Source organism: Mesoplodon mirus, assembly GCF_964341445.2.
Source record: "Mesoplodon mirus genome assembly, chromosome: 3".
Classification (NCBI taxonomy): Eukaryota; Metazoa; Chordata; class Mammalia; order Artiodactyla; family Ziphiidae; genus Mesoplodon; species Mesoplodon mirus.
The window spans coordinates 176,290,328-176,305,378 of NC_138978.1; the positions used below are offsets into that span (position 1 = coordinate 176,290,328).

The window sequence follows — 15,051 nt, forward strand, 5'->3', positions numbered from 1 at the left end:
ATAAATGGAATCATAAAATATTTGTCCTTTTGTGACTGACTTACTTTGCTTAGCATAGTGTATTCAAGGTTCATCCATGTTATAGCATGTGTCAGAATTTCCTACCTTAATACAATATTCCTCAGTATGTATATACCATATTTTGTTTATACATTTATTTATAACTGGACTCTTGGGTTGCTTCCACCTTTTGTTTATTGTGAATAACAATGCTGCTGTGAATATGACTGTACAAATATTTGTTCAAGTCCCTGCTTTCTCTTCTTTTGGGTATATAATAAGAAGTGGAATTTCTGAATTATATGGTAATTCTGTGTTTAATTTTTTAGGAATTGCCATACAGTGCCTCAAGTGTTATGGTTTGCACCTCTGTGTACTGTCTGTGTCCCTCCAACTCTACACTACAACCACCCTTTCTCTGTCTCCCTCTGTCCCCTTTCTCTCTCTTTCTGTCTCTTGTCTCTTTCTCTCTCTCACACACACAAACACACACACATACTGTTCTACAGTATGTAAGTAAAGGAGAAAAATAGTGAATGGAGGGGAAGATAGTAGGGAAATCTGTTTTCTTTCATCATGGTTAGAAGTAAAATCTCTTCACATCAGAAGAGTTATGGGTTATTTGAGAAATAAGACCATAATGGAAAAGCTGTGACACTGCTCTTGTGTATCAGAGAGAGAGGTGCTTTGATTGTTCTGTCAGCCTCCTTCTGACTCCAGCCTCAGTCCCTCTGTAGTTTATCAGTGTTCCGCTGTGAGTGCCACTTTAGTCATGCCCTTCTCTTAATTCCTATATCATCCATATAACCTGCCACACAATTTGTATTTGATTTTCTCCTTTATGATTTAAAGAGTGTTACTCTTGTCTTCCTATCTCCTTCAAGACAGAGACCGTATTTTATATTTCTCTTATATACCACACAGTGCAAAGAAAATTCCTGTGTATTGTGCCCTCATTAAATCCTTATTACTTACAGCTTGAGTTTCAGGATTCTACTAGCAGCAGTGAGTTAATTTTGTTGCTGTGAGCTAACCTCACTTCCCTAGTACTGCTTTTCAATTTAATCACTAAAATAGTTTTTAATAACTTCATCTAAATGTTTTGGCTAGTCATGTTGCCATATATTTAATAGATATTTTTGATAGTCTTTGAGGATTTCTTTCAAAATTTTAATCGAATTTGCTATTTGTTGTAGTGAAAGTGAAGGCTCTTCTGCCTGAGCCATTTTATAGTAGTTGGCCAAAGTTCAATACGTTCTGAATTTTTCTTGATTTGGGGTTTTTATCTTTGGGGTATACAAAATTCTGTGTATTCCAAATTACAAATGCTCTACTTTTCTCCATATTAGAGGGTTTTTAAAGTAATTGGCTGGGTTTGTCTTCTCCAACTTCTTTATCCAGTACATTTCCTCATGTACTTCTCATAATTTACCTGTTGCTGTTGTTTAAATTAATATTTTGAGTCTTTTAGGCATTTTTAAAGTGTCTGAAATATGAGTCATGAAAATCTGACATGTATTTTGTATTATCTACTTAACAACTCCATGGCAAAGCTGCCAACATGAAATGGCTGGGATAAAACTAAAATTTAACCTATATTGAAATAAAAACAATAAAAGCATTCTTAAAGACTGTTGAAGCTATCACATTTAATACATTTTGCTGTAAACTTTATATGATGCAGACATTTTATGAAATATTGATACTTTTTTGTTTCTAACAGAGCAGTTTAGATAAATGGATGACTCAATAATTTGCAAAAAATTTTAACATGCTAGGGAAGAACTTTTCAAAGTAGAAGAAAGGAAGTGAGCACTCTCAGAAGGCATTACTAAATGTACCATGTTACTTACTACTCTAGATTGATATACTTTAGCCATAAAATTTGATTAAAATGACCCCAGAAATTATAGAAATCAGCTGTGTCACATACTAAATTTTGACTCCAAGTTATTAGAAATAACAAACTAAATTATACCTACTTTACAAATCATTGAAATCCTAAAAATGCTGAAAAGTTAAAATAACAACAAAAAAAATTTTAAGATGTTTAAAAGAAATTAGTATAAACAGAAAAATTCCCACATGAAATGCTGAAATTTGAGAAAAAGATAAAATGTAATTTTCTGAATATAAGACTAAATACCCTGTGATCCTTAAGATTAAACATCCATTGATATTTTTTATTGTTCTTCAAGGAAAACACTTAATACATACTGTTAAGACAAAATGAAAACTAATCAAATGCAACTTTGCAGATATTTTCAAAATTGCTAGAAACTAATACCTAATATAAATAAGCTTTTAATAAATCTGTAAGTTTAGGACACTGAATATTAGTAAATTATTTTATTTAAGGAATCTAGAACCAGTTAGTGTGTAATACATGGATACATTTAAGTTACTTCTTGACTACAGGACTTGTCTATACAAATGAAACGCTCTTTTCAATAGAACTAACGTATTATAAACACATCTTCATTTATTGAAAGCATCAAACTCAACAGTGTGCAATGCTCTGTGCATTTGTTCCCTGCCTTTAATTTGCGAATGAGCCATCTGGGGATCTTGTTAAAATATAGATTCTGATTCATTAGGTCTGGGGTGGGGCCTGAGATTCTGCATTTCTGACAAGCTCCCAGAGGATGCTAATGCTACTTCTCTCGGGATGACACTCAGAGTAACAAGGCTGTAAAAAATAGAAAATATCCAGAACAAAATTAACAATGAATGTGTTTAAATTTCTCTGTTTACACTGGCTTCAATTCTTTAATTTGCTAATTTACTTTTGATGCCAGGGATATTTCATATCAATTTATTAAATTTTATTTAAGCATATGTTAAGATTAATAATTTTATTTTATTTTATAATAACTCTTCTGAACTTATAATGTTAAACATCACTTGATTACATTACTTTTTAAGTTGGAGAGGTTGATGTAAGACTGGTGGGCTGTAGTTAGCTCTGATACTCATTTAGCAATGTGACCTTAGGCAAGTTACTCAACTCCCTGAGCCTATTTCAAATATTTGCTTTTAGAAATCAGAGTTTATTCTTCAGATCACCACTAGTGAAACCAGGCGGGGAGATCTGGAACCACAATGTTAGAAGCAAAACCATCATACAATAATTTGAGTAATATCAGCAGAAGAATGCTAACTAACAGTAGAGGAAAACTTATCTATTTTGTTTGATTGGTCGTGTTCTTTTCTGTTAGTTTTAAGTTTTTAATTGGTTCTGAAGATACTGTTTTTTGGAATTATGGTCTTTTTTTTCTAATAGATATGAAGGCATTTTTGCACATAAATTCTGTGCAAAAACTTTGCACTTAAAATTTGTTCTTCATCCTGGCATTACCTATTCACCATCTTTACAGTGAACTGATAAGCACTTAATTTTCATGAGTCAGTGGCATGTGGTGTTGATAAGCTGAATACCAATATCAAAATACTTTATTTTTAAAATTTAGTTGCTTTAAACCTTGGTTTTGAGTATTTATTTTTATGCAAATAGTAAAAGAAACATTGTTTCCTGTTTTTAGAATCAAGTCACTTGGAACAGCAACTTGAAGAAGCTAATTCTGTGAGGCGAGAACTAGATGATGCTTTTAGACAAATCAAGGCTTATGAAAAACAAATCAAAACATTACAACAAGAAAGGGAAGAATTAAATAAGGTAAAAATACATAGATAGATTGTTAAAGCCTTTTCTGAATTCTTAATCTTGTTTAACTTGTATACTGAAAGCATTCATGAAGAATTACAATAATATATAGTATACTTTGTCTGTAAAAAGATGTTTTAAAAATTTAAGAATTATTTTGGTGTATGACATTTGATGAATGGCTAGTTATGAAGAAACTTCTAAATTTTCGAGGCTTCAAAGTTCAGAATCTTTTGTTCTTTTGGAGAGTTAATAATCAAAGGACTTGATTAAAAGTAAATGTTATTGAAAAAGAAATATTATGAAGAAGTGAGAGAATAGTAAAAATCTGTTTAGTGTCTATGGAAAAATGAAAAATACAGGCATATTTTCATTGTGACTTGCTAATATGAACATTCTTTAAAGATTATGATAGAAAATTTCTTTAATCATTTTTTTAGATGTCAGTTTATCTTTCAAAGCATGGATGAATAAGCTGAAGTTACTTTCATAAGAACTTTGTGAACATGTAAATATTACTATAAACATCAACAAAATTTATTAATAGCTAGGACACAGTAACACAGTCCAATAGGATATATAATATTCGAGCACTAGAGAAAAATACTTTATATAAATGATATGCTGTGTGTACTTTGCCTTTCATTAACAAATTTTAGAATGTTGGAATTAATACTAGCCAATGCAAAAAAGAAATGAGTGGTTTATGGCATAGTATAAATTGTATTCAATGATGTTGTGTATAATTCATTGATAAAACAGATGAAGTCCTTCTGGGGAAGACTTTTAAGTCTTGCTGCCCATAAAGAAATGGAGGTAATTAAAAATAAAACAAATAACCTTTTGCTGATGAAGCTAATCAAAAAGATTAACAGAGAAAGCTATGAAGGTCAAAGTGAATTAGATTAGTATATTTTTACTTTTTTCTTGATGCACTTTCAAGCAATGTTTTGTATAGATTCACTTATATTCATGGTCAATTTAATAATATTTGGAATTTATAACAGACATCCTATTTGTTTTAATAATATTATATTAATAATTACTATTATGTATTTAAAGGTAGGATTACTCAGCCAAACTTGGTTAACATAATAAGGATAAGCATCTGATATCTAGATTTATAGTAACAGGTACTTGGCCAATTTTTAATAAGTTTTAATATTAAAAATCCTTTCAGTATATTTTGAGAAGAGGGTAGTGCTGAAATGAAACACATCATATTGATAAAGAATTTTAAATGATTTGCCTGATACCCTACAGGCAGCAGATATTCTTTTCAAGATTTTTTTCATTTGATGCATATAAGAAATAAATGTAACATTATATAAGTTTTGACGCAAATAATAAAATGAACCAAACATCCAACTTAAGAAATAGAGCGTTACCTATTTTGTGACATAGCCCTGGGTAGTCATTTCCTATTCCTTTCTCATCACTTCCCTGACAATGGTAATCACTGTTCTGAATTTTATGTTAATCATTCCCTTACTTAAAAATTTTTTATCACATATTAGTGTATCTCTAAATAGTATATTAGTGTTGGCTTTTTTTGAGCTTTGTAAAATTGTATATGCGATCTTTTGCAATTTGCTTTTTTCACTCAACGTTGTTTCTAAGATTTGTCTATATAGCTGTTGATCATTCATTTAGTTGCTATAAAATACACCGTTATGTCAGCACCCACAATTTACATATCTAATTTTTTGTTTGCAGACATTTAGGTTGCTTATAATTAATAGCTATTATACATGATGCTGCTATGATGATTCTTGAACATTTATCCAGACACACACACACACACACACACACACACACACACACACACACGAATAGAATAATTGGGTCATATGCAATGGAAATATTGTATTCTTTATGATGATGTCAAATCATTTTCCACTGCTTCTACCAATTTATACTCCTACTAGTAGTGTACAGGAGTTTTTATATTCAACAGTACTTCATATTACTAGATATTATTTTTGGCCAACCTAATCTAAGTTGACATTTTAGGTCTAAAATGATGTTTTAGAATGGTCTTAATCTGCATTCTCTAATTACTAATGAGACTGAGTATCCTCACACATGTCCATTTATCATTTATATTTCTTCTTTTGTGAAATGCTTCTTAATATACTTTATACATTTTTCTGTTGGGTTGTTTGTCTTTTCCTTATTGGTTGGTAAGAATTTTCTGGACATGCTAATCTTTTATCGATTATGTATGTTACAGATATCTCCCAGGTAGTGGCTTGTCTTTTCATCTTGTTTATGGGAGCTTTTGACTAACAAAAGTTTTTAGTCTTAATGTAGTCAAATTCATCAATCTTTATTTTTATGATTATTGCATTTGCTGGCTTATGTAAGAAATCTAAGGTAAAAAACAATTCTCCTAAATTTTTATCTTGAAGTTTTTATGTTTGGTTTTCATATTTAAATTTTTAGTGCATCAGAAATTTGTTTTTGTGTATCATATGAGATAAGGATCCAATTTCACTTTTTCCCATATGGCTAGCCAGTTGTTCATTTACTAAATAGGCCCTCCTTCCCTTAGTGATGTGCAGTGCCACCTCTGTCATATATTAAATTTCCATTTATGCATGGGTTTATATCTCAACTCTCTGTTCCTTGAAAACTATGATGGGATTTTGATTAAAATTGCATTAAATCCATAGAGCAATTTCAAGAGAATTGACATCATTATAACATTGAGTCTTTACGTTCTTATCCATGTTTATTAATATCATTCTAAATGCACACAAGATTTCAAGAGCAAGGAAAGATTATTACGATTTACATTCAGAAAAGCAAAACAAAACGTAAACCAGGTGGCTTTCCTGTATGCCTGTTCTTACCCTTTAGGGCAACACAATGAGAGCTGGTTGGATACAACCCTACACATATGGACACTGTATGGTAGAGAAAGAGCCCTGAAATAGTGAATCGGGGTGTTTACATAGAGGAGAGAGGCAGATGCTTCCTGCTTCCCCTCTATCTCTACCCACCTTTCTGCGGGTCTCCTTGGAAACCTAAAGAGAAGGATCTAGGACCCTTTGGAATATAAATAAGTCACTCTGGTGGAAAGATGTGTCCAAGTCTCCAGCTCTATAAAGAGATTATCTCCTTGATACAGGCTCTTATCTCTCTCTCCAACCCTCCTTGAAATGTAAACACATAAGTCCAGGAGTTAAATCTCTTTCGAGTTTTCTCACTACATATCTAAATTAGTCATAAATTACTTTACGAGGCTTGCTTTTAACCCATGTTCCAAGTTTCAGTAAAATTTGCTTAGAAAGGTCTAACTGTACAAAAACATAAAATTATTTTCTCTGCAGTCCCACAGTCTTTTTATCCACAAACATGGTATATCACTCTGTATCGTTAAAGTATTTTAAAATGTTTCTCCATAAAATTCTATACAGGTCTTGTTTGCCTTTCCTTAAATTTATGATTGTAAGTTTTCATATTTTAAATGGTACCTTTAAAATTATACTTTCTTACGGATTCTGTTCTAGCAACATTTCTAAACTCTTATTAATTGTAATAATATATTTGAGATTCTTTAAGGTTTTATGAAATAATGACAGGTTTTTTCTTTGTCTTTTGATTTTTTTTTTTTTTTTTTTTTTTTTTTTTACTTTTCTTTCTTTCCTTGTCTTACTGTATAAGCTAGGACCTCAAATACAACATTCAATAGAAGTGATGATAGCAGGCATCCCTATCTTATTCCTGATTTCTAAGAAAATAATAATGTTTTCTGTAAGGTTTTGGTAAATACTTTTTATCAGGTTAAGAAAATTATCTTCTATTCCTATTTTGCTAATCATTTTTATCAAAAATGGGTATTGACTGTATTAAATGTGCTTTTTTTGCACAGTATTGCAACAAATTTCTAGAAATTTGTTAATATCTATTGATGGAATTATATGATTGTTCTCCTTTAATAAATTGGTTTGGGGCTTCTGTGGTGGCGCAGTGGTTAAGAATCCGCCTGCCAATGCAGTGGACACAGGTTCGAGCCCTGGCCCGGGAAGATCCCACATGCCGCGGAGCAACTAAGCCCGTGAGCCACAACTGCTGAGCCTGTGCTCTAGAGCCCATGAGCCACAACTACTGAAGCCCGTGCTCCACAACAAGAGAAGCCACCGCAATGAGAAGCCCATGCACCTCAATGAAGAGTAGCCCCGACTCGCTTCAACTAGAGGAAGCCCGGGCGCAGCAACAGAGACCCAGCTCAGCCAAAAATAAATAAAAATAAATTGGTTTGATGACTTACATTTATAAACTTTTTCTAACATTAAACCATTTTTACTTTTCTGGGTTAAAACTGAATTGCCCGTGTATTGCCTCCTAAATATTAATATGATAATATAGGTAACAGTTATGTTGCATCTGTTCTAATAGTACTGTTTTAAGTGCATTACATTTATTAGCTCATGTAATCTTTTAAAGAACCCTGTAATTTAAGTATTAGTAGCAGCAGCAGCAGCAGCAGCAGTAGTAGTGTTTTTATTTTATAAATGGTGAGATCCCACACAGAGAAGTTAGGTACATTTGCTCAAGATCATAGGGCTAGAAAGTGGGGGAACTGGAATTTCAACACAGGGAGTTGAGTTCCAGAGTTCATGTTTACCCACTTTATATATCACTGACCTGATTTGCTAATGTCTTTGGGTTTTTTTAGGATTTTTTATTTGTTTTCTTCAATGAGATGGGCTTTTTTTCTCTCTCTCTCTTTCTCTCTCTCTCTCTTTTTTTTTTTGGTCCCCTTTGGTATCAAGATTATACTGGTCTTATAGAGTTAGCTGAGTAGCACTGCCTCTTTTTCTGTTCTCTAGAGAAGTTTGTATAAGAAGAATGTTTTGTTCCTTGAAACACATTGGAGGAATCATCTGTAAAACCATCTGAGTCTGGAGATTTTTTCCCACTTGGGGGGATGGGGAATTTTTGTTAGCTATTGGTTTAGTTACTTTAATTGTTATAGGACTATTCAGGCATTCTATTTCTTCTTGAAACAGTTTTGCTAAATTTATTTTTATAGGAATTTGTTCATATCTTAAGTTGAAAAATTTACTGGCATAAAATTTTTCATTGCATCCTTTCACCTTTTTTGATTTCTCCTAGATTTGTAGTGATAACCTCTTCTTCTTTCTTCATATTATTTCTTTGTGCATTTATTCTTGTTCCCTTGTTTGACCTCACCAGATATTTAGTGAGATCAAAGAACAAGCTTTTGGCTTGGTTGATCTTTATTATTCTCATGTTTCCTTTTCATTAATTTATGTTCTTTATTATCATCTCATATTGGGGGAAGCTGTTAATAGGTTGTTCTCTCTTAACTTTTTATGTGGAATTTCATTGAATTTCAACTTTTTTTTAGTTTCAGTATAAGTATTTCAGGCTATAAATTTCCCCCAATGTATATACAATACCTTTTACTGCATCCCCAAGTTTTAGTCTTTACTAAACATTTTTATTGTTTTCTGTATTTAAATTTTTTTAGTTCTAAATATTTTAATACCCTTTATGATTTTTCTCCTTGATCTGTGAGTTATTATGGAATTTAGCCTTGTTATTTTTTATTTCTATTTTAATGGTAATATTATTAAAGAACTTGATCTGTATGATATCTGTTCTTTGAAATCTACTGAGAATCACTGCATGATCTAGACCTTTTCATTTTTAAATATTCAATATATGCTTAAGAAGAATGTGTTTCCCAATGTTGGATGCAAGCTTCTAAATATACATGAAGGTTATTAATTGAGCTTTTCAAATCTTCTTTATATTTACTATTTTTTAACTGCTTGGTTTATCTATTAATGATAGAGAAGTTGGATTTTCTCATGATGATGTATTCACCAGTTTTTCTGTGACGTTCTAGCAGTATTTTTTCTAATATATTTTGAGTCTATCTTATGGAATGCACAAAAATTTAGAGTGGGATTTCTTTCTAGTGAATAAAATTTTATCATTGCTATAATAATGCTTTTTCTATTTAAGTCTAGATTTTGTTTCATAATTTGGTATAACAAACTGCATTTAACTGGTGAACTTACTCCTTTTATACTTATTTTGATTACTAATCTATATGGACATGTTTCTACCACTTTTTGTTTTCTGTTTGTCATGCATTTTCTATGCTTTATCTCCTTTCTCACTCTTTTTTTTTTTAAATTGGAGTAAAGTTGATTTACAATGTTGTATTACTTAGTGCTATACAGCAAAGTGAATCAGTTATATGTATACACATATCCACTCTTTTTCAGATTCTTTTCCCATATAGATCATTAGAGAGTATTGACCAGAGTTCCCTGTGCTATATTAGTTTTCTATTTTATATACAGTAGTGTGTGTATGTCAATCCCAATCTCCCACTTATCCCTCCCCACTTCCCTGCTGGTAACCATAAGATTGTTTTCTACATCTGTAACTCTGTTTCTGTTTTGTAAATAAGTGCATTTGTACCATTTTTTTTAGATTCCACATATAAGCAATATCATATGACATATGTCCTTCTCTGTCTGACTTACTTCGCTTAGTATGACAGTCTCTGGGTCCACCCATGTTGCTACAAATGGCATTATTTCATTCTTTTTATGGCTGAGTTCGCTCTTTTTAAAAATTGTGGCAGGGCCTCCCTGGTGGCGCAGTGGTTGAGAGTCCGCCTGCCGATGCAGGGGATACGGGTTCGTGCCCCGGTCTGGGAGGATCCCATATGCCGCAGAGCGGCTGGGCCCGTGAGCCATGGCCGCTGGGCCTGCGCGTCCGGAGCCTGTGCTCCGCAACGGGAGAGGCCACAACAGTGAGAGGCCCGCATACCGCAAAAAAGAAAAAAAAAAAAAAAAAAAAATTGTGGCAAAATACATATAACATAAAATTTATTATCCTAATCATTTTTACGTGTATAATTGAGTACTGTAAGGTACATCACATTGTTGTGAAACCAATCTCCAGAATTCTTTTCATCTTGAAAATGTTTTCCTTGATTTTTAATTGAGGTTTTTGTTTTCTTGTTCTCATTTTGCTCACTACTCATTCTAGCATTTTCTAGTAGTATTGAATTTTATCGTGCATATTTAACAAAGTCTAAATTTAATATCTTTTTTTTAAATTTAATATTGGGTTGGCCAAAAAGTGCCTTCGGTTTTTAAGTAAAAATAAAAGACTTATTTTTCATTTTCACCAAGAACTTTATTGAACAATGTATTCAACCTTTTGTCCCACTACCTTCTGCCATTTTTCAGGCAACTTCATAATTCCATCTTCCCAAAACTTTTTATCTTTTTGAGCAAAGAACTGTTCTGGGTGCCTTTTACAGTCTTCCAGGGAACTGAAATTTTTTCCATTAAGAGAATTTTGTGAAGACTGAAGTAAATGGAAATCTGAAGGTGCAATGTCTGGTGAATACGGCAGATGAATTAGACTTCCCAGCCAAGCTGTAACAGTTTTTGCCTGGTCATCAAAGAAACATGCGGTCTTGTGTTACCCTGATGGAAGGTTATGCGGTTTCTGTTGACTAATTCCAGATGGTTTTCGTTGAGTGCTGCTTTCAGTTGGTCTAATGGGAGCAGTACTTGTTGGAGTTAATTGTTTGGTTTTCCAGAAGGAGCTCATAATAGAGGACTCCCTTCCAATCCCACCATATACACAACATCATCTTCTTTGGATGAAACCCATCCTTTGGTGTGATTGGTGGTGGTTCATTTCACTTGCCCCACAATCTCTTCTTTTCTGCATTGTTGTACAGTATCCACTTTTCATCGCCCATCACAATTTGCTTTAAAAACAGTATGTTTTCGTTACGTTTAAGTAGAGAATTGCATGCAGAAATACGGTCAGGAATGGTTTTTTTGCTTAACTTATGTGGAACCCAAACATCAAAGCAATTCACATAACCAAGCTGGTGCAAATTATTTTCAGCGCTTGATTTGGATATTTTGAGTATGTCGGCTATCTCCCGCCTGGTATAACATTGATTGTTCTCAGTTAATGTCTCGATTTGATCACTATCAACTTCAACTGGTCTACCTGACTGTGGAGCATCGTCCAGCAAGAAATCTCCAGCATGAAACCTCGCAAACCACTTTCGACACGTTCAGTCAATCACAGCACCTTCTCCATACACTGCACAAATCTTTCTTTTGTGTTTGAGTTTTTACCTTTCTTGACATAATAAAGCATAATATGCTGAAAATGTTGCTTTTTTCTTCTATCTTAAGTATTAAAATGGCTACACAAAAATTCGCCAGTTTTGATAAGTTTTTTTTTTTAATGCACACTGTTATGACAGGTGTCACAAGAAAATCTAACAAAATTGTTTCGAATGAGGTTAAAGACAACTAAGCGCTACTAGAGCCATCTTACGGGAAAAACCGAATGAATCTTTTGGCCAGCCCAGTATCTTAAACTGTTGCTCCCAAACACTTTGAGGACCTTTAACTCTATTGCTTCTTCCCAACTACTGTGCTTTTTTGGACCAATATGTTAGTTATGTCCTTTTTGTTTACTGTACAAATGAGACAATAATACAATCTTATATACAAGTTTGCTTACATTCATATTTGTGTTTACCAATTTCTTAGCCCTCCACTTCTCTTTCATTAGACCTTCCTTCTAAAATCATTTTTGATTTTCCTGAAATAAATATTTAGAGGTTCCTTTAAGTTCAGATCTGGTTGTGATAAGCTCTGTCAATTTGTGTTTGTATGAATCTCATTATTTTTTAGCCTCATACTTCAAAAGTAGCCTCATACTTCAAAAGTAATTTTTCTGTGTGTACATTTTTAATTATTATCTCTTTAAAAATATGTTCTCCTGTTACTATTGTTACTTCTTAGATGTCTGCTCTAATTATCTTTTTTTTTTTCCTTTTTGAGGATGGGAAACAGGTGATTTGTGTTTTTTCCCTCTGATTTCTTTTTTTTTTTTTTAATGTTATATACTTTATTTTTTAAAGTTTCTGGGTTTGAGTTTCTTCTTATTTTTCTTCATAAAGGTAGAGCTTTCTATATTAGTGGATTCATGTTCTTAATGTTAATACTTACATTTTTTCATTTCTAAATGCTCTATACAATGTTTTATAAAAGGTTTTTTGTAGTCTTTTTGCCTCATCATTTTAAATAGCCTTTTGTCATTTTCCTATTTTTATGATTTCCTTTTATTTCTTCAAACATTTCATGTATAGCGATCTTATCAGTATCTGATAGTTCTAATATCCAAATACCATTGGGGTTTATTTTTATTGTTTGTAATGTTTGCTTGTGGTTGTTTGTCCTTTGGGTGTTTGGGAATGGTTGTGAGCTCATATTTGTATGCTCTTAAAAAAAAAAAATAGATATCATTGAGACTCTTTTCCTCAAAGAAGGTTTGCATTTCCTTTTGCTGGGAGGCAGGTGGTTCTACTGACCCAAGTCTACTTCAGCTCCTTCCAAGTTTCTCACTTTAATTAGCTTTTCTCTTTGCTGCTGGCCCAAGAGTTAGTCTCCACATCAAATACAGCCCTTGTTTCTATCATTTGTAATCATTTGATATAATTTTTTTAAATCTCACAGATATCCATTAAATTTCATAAAATCTTTACCTTTACCATTGTATCTTGTATTCCTATACCTTTATTTGTTTATTTATTTATTGAAACTAAGGTACTGGAAGGTTAAATCAGTTGCTCCTTTGCAGTTAGCATGTTAGCATAAGGAACTGAGAATATGAACAGAGCACCATGCTCCTAGTATCTGTTCAAAAATAGTTCATTTCTTTTAATTTTGTTCTGAGGTGAATAATTTTGGCTCTTCTTGACTTCATGATAAATATTTTGATGGCCAAATTTGGTCCCTAAGGTGCAGAATTGGTAACTTATATTCTTTTTACAAAACTGTAGGAACTAGTCCAGGCTAGTGAGCGATTAAAAAACCAATCCAAAGAGCTGAAAGACGCACACTGTCAGAGGAAACTGGCCATGCAGGAATTCATGGAGATCAATGAGCGGCTAACAGAATTGCACACCCAAAAACAGAAACTTGCTCGCCATGTCCGAGATAAGGAAGAAGAGGTGGACCTGGTGATGCAAAAAGTTGAAAGCTTAAGGCAAGAACTGCGCAGAACAGAAAGAGCCAAAAAAGAGGTTAGTAGTCAGGCAAATTTGTAGTGCCCATGGGGTAGTGATTAAAGCTGCTTTTTCAGACTAGTGAAATAATATATATTTCATTCTTTAATTTTTGAAAAGAGTTTTTTTTTAGTTTGGTAGTAATATTTAATATGAATTTCAACATTTGAGTTATCTATCTATTGCAAGGTAAATTCCTATGGGGAGACATTTTATTGGAGAAACAATTATAACCATGAAACCTGCTTTTTTCATTTTATTTTAAAGCTGGAAGTTCGTACAGAAGCTGTAGCTGCTGAAGCATCTAAAGACAGGAAATTGCGCGAACAGAGCGAGCACTATTCTAAGCAACTTCAAAATGAATTAGAGGGACTGAAGGTATCGTTTGATTTCATATTTATGAAGTTGAATTAATTTTCTCCTCTTTCTGCTTAACAGGACTATGTTATGTTCTCTTTCTGGTGTAGAGTAAAAACTAGCTATCCTTCAGACATAGTATTCTTAATTCTCATTCTTATCAATAGGAAGCTGGTATAGACTTCTTAATCATGCTGTAAGGAAAGGGAAGGCTATATTTAGTGGGGAGAAGAAATCTTTCAGGAAGGAGTTAAAATATTTATGAAGGGCTGCATACCTTGATAAGATATATTGGTAATCTCATGGGAGGCAGGGTTAGATGTCCAGATCCTCTGTCTTGTTAAGTGACTTAGGAGAGGCTCGGAGGTAGCTTTGCAGATACTTCTGTTAAGTGGGATGAGGTGATAATTGGCCTGGATTTAAACATCTCAGCAGAAGTGCTTAGCAAGGGAAATCTTTGTGCCAGCTCTAGAGTTGGACTATCTGGTTTTAAAGCCTAGCCTCATCAGTTACCAGCTGTGTAACGCTGGACAAAACATTTAATCTCTTTGGACCTTAATTTCTCATTTGTAAAACCCTATCTCATTGGTTTCATGTAAGGAGTACATATACATGTATGTAAGCTGCCACATCATAAGTGGTCAGTAACTATTAGCTATAATAATAATATTATATATGTCAAAGTGAGAGAATTAGGATTAATTGACATTGTATTTCTATAACACTAGATTATAATCTGAATATGATGTCTGCCTTTTCTTGACTCTACTCTTTGCATATCCCAATTCCTCTGCATTGTCTGCCAGACACCACCTCCACACGCTCCTTGCGTGCCTAGTCTAGTATCTTATTCATCCAGCAAATATAAGGTTGAAGTTGAATGTCATCTCAGGAAGTCTAAATATTCCTTATTCTCTGCTGCTAT

At 33.0% G+C, this 15,051-nt stretch overlaps 1 protein-coding gene across 20 annotated transcripts in view; it reads left to right on the forward strand.

The window, feature by feature from the left end:
* Positions 1-15,051, forward strand: part of CDC42BPA (CDC42 binding protein kinase alpha) — a 309,540-nt gene that overhangs the window by 187,416 nt on the left and 107,073 nt on the right. For 17 of the 20 annotated variants that reach the window (XM_082612490.1, XM_082612482.1, XM_082612485.1 and 14 more), the window contains exons 12-14: positions 3,543-3,676; positions 13,545-13,787; positions 14,037-14,147. In XM_082612490.1, coding sequence (XP_082468616.1) covers positions 3,543-3,676; positions 13,545-13,787; positions 14,037-14,147 — 488 coding nt within the window. The remainder of the gene's footprint in view (positions 1-3,542; positions 3,677-13,544; positions 13,788-14,036; positions 14,148-15,051) is intronic. The other 3 variants (XM_082612478.1, XM_082612483.1, XM_082612484.1) reach the window with 1 other exon arrangement.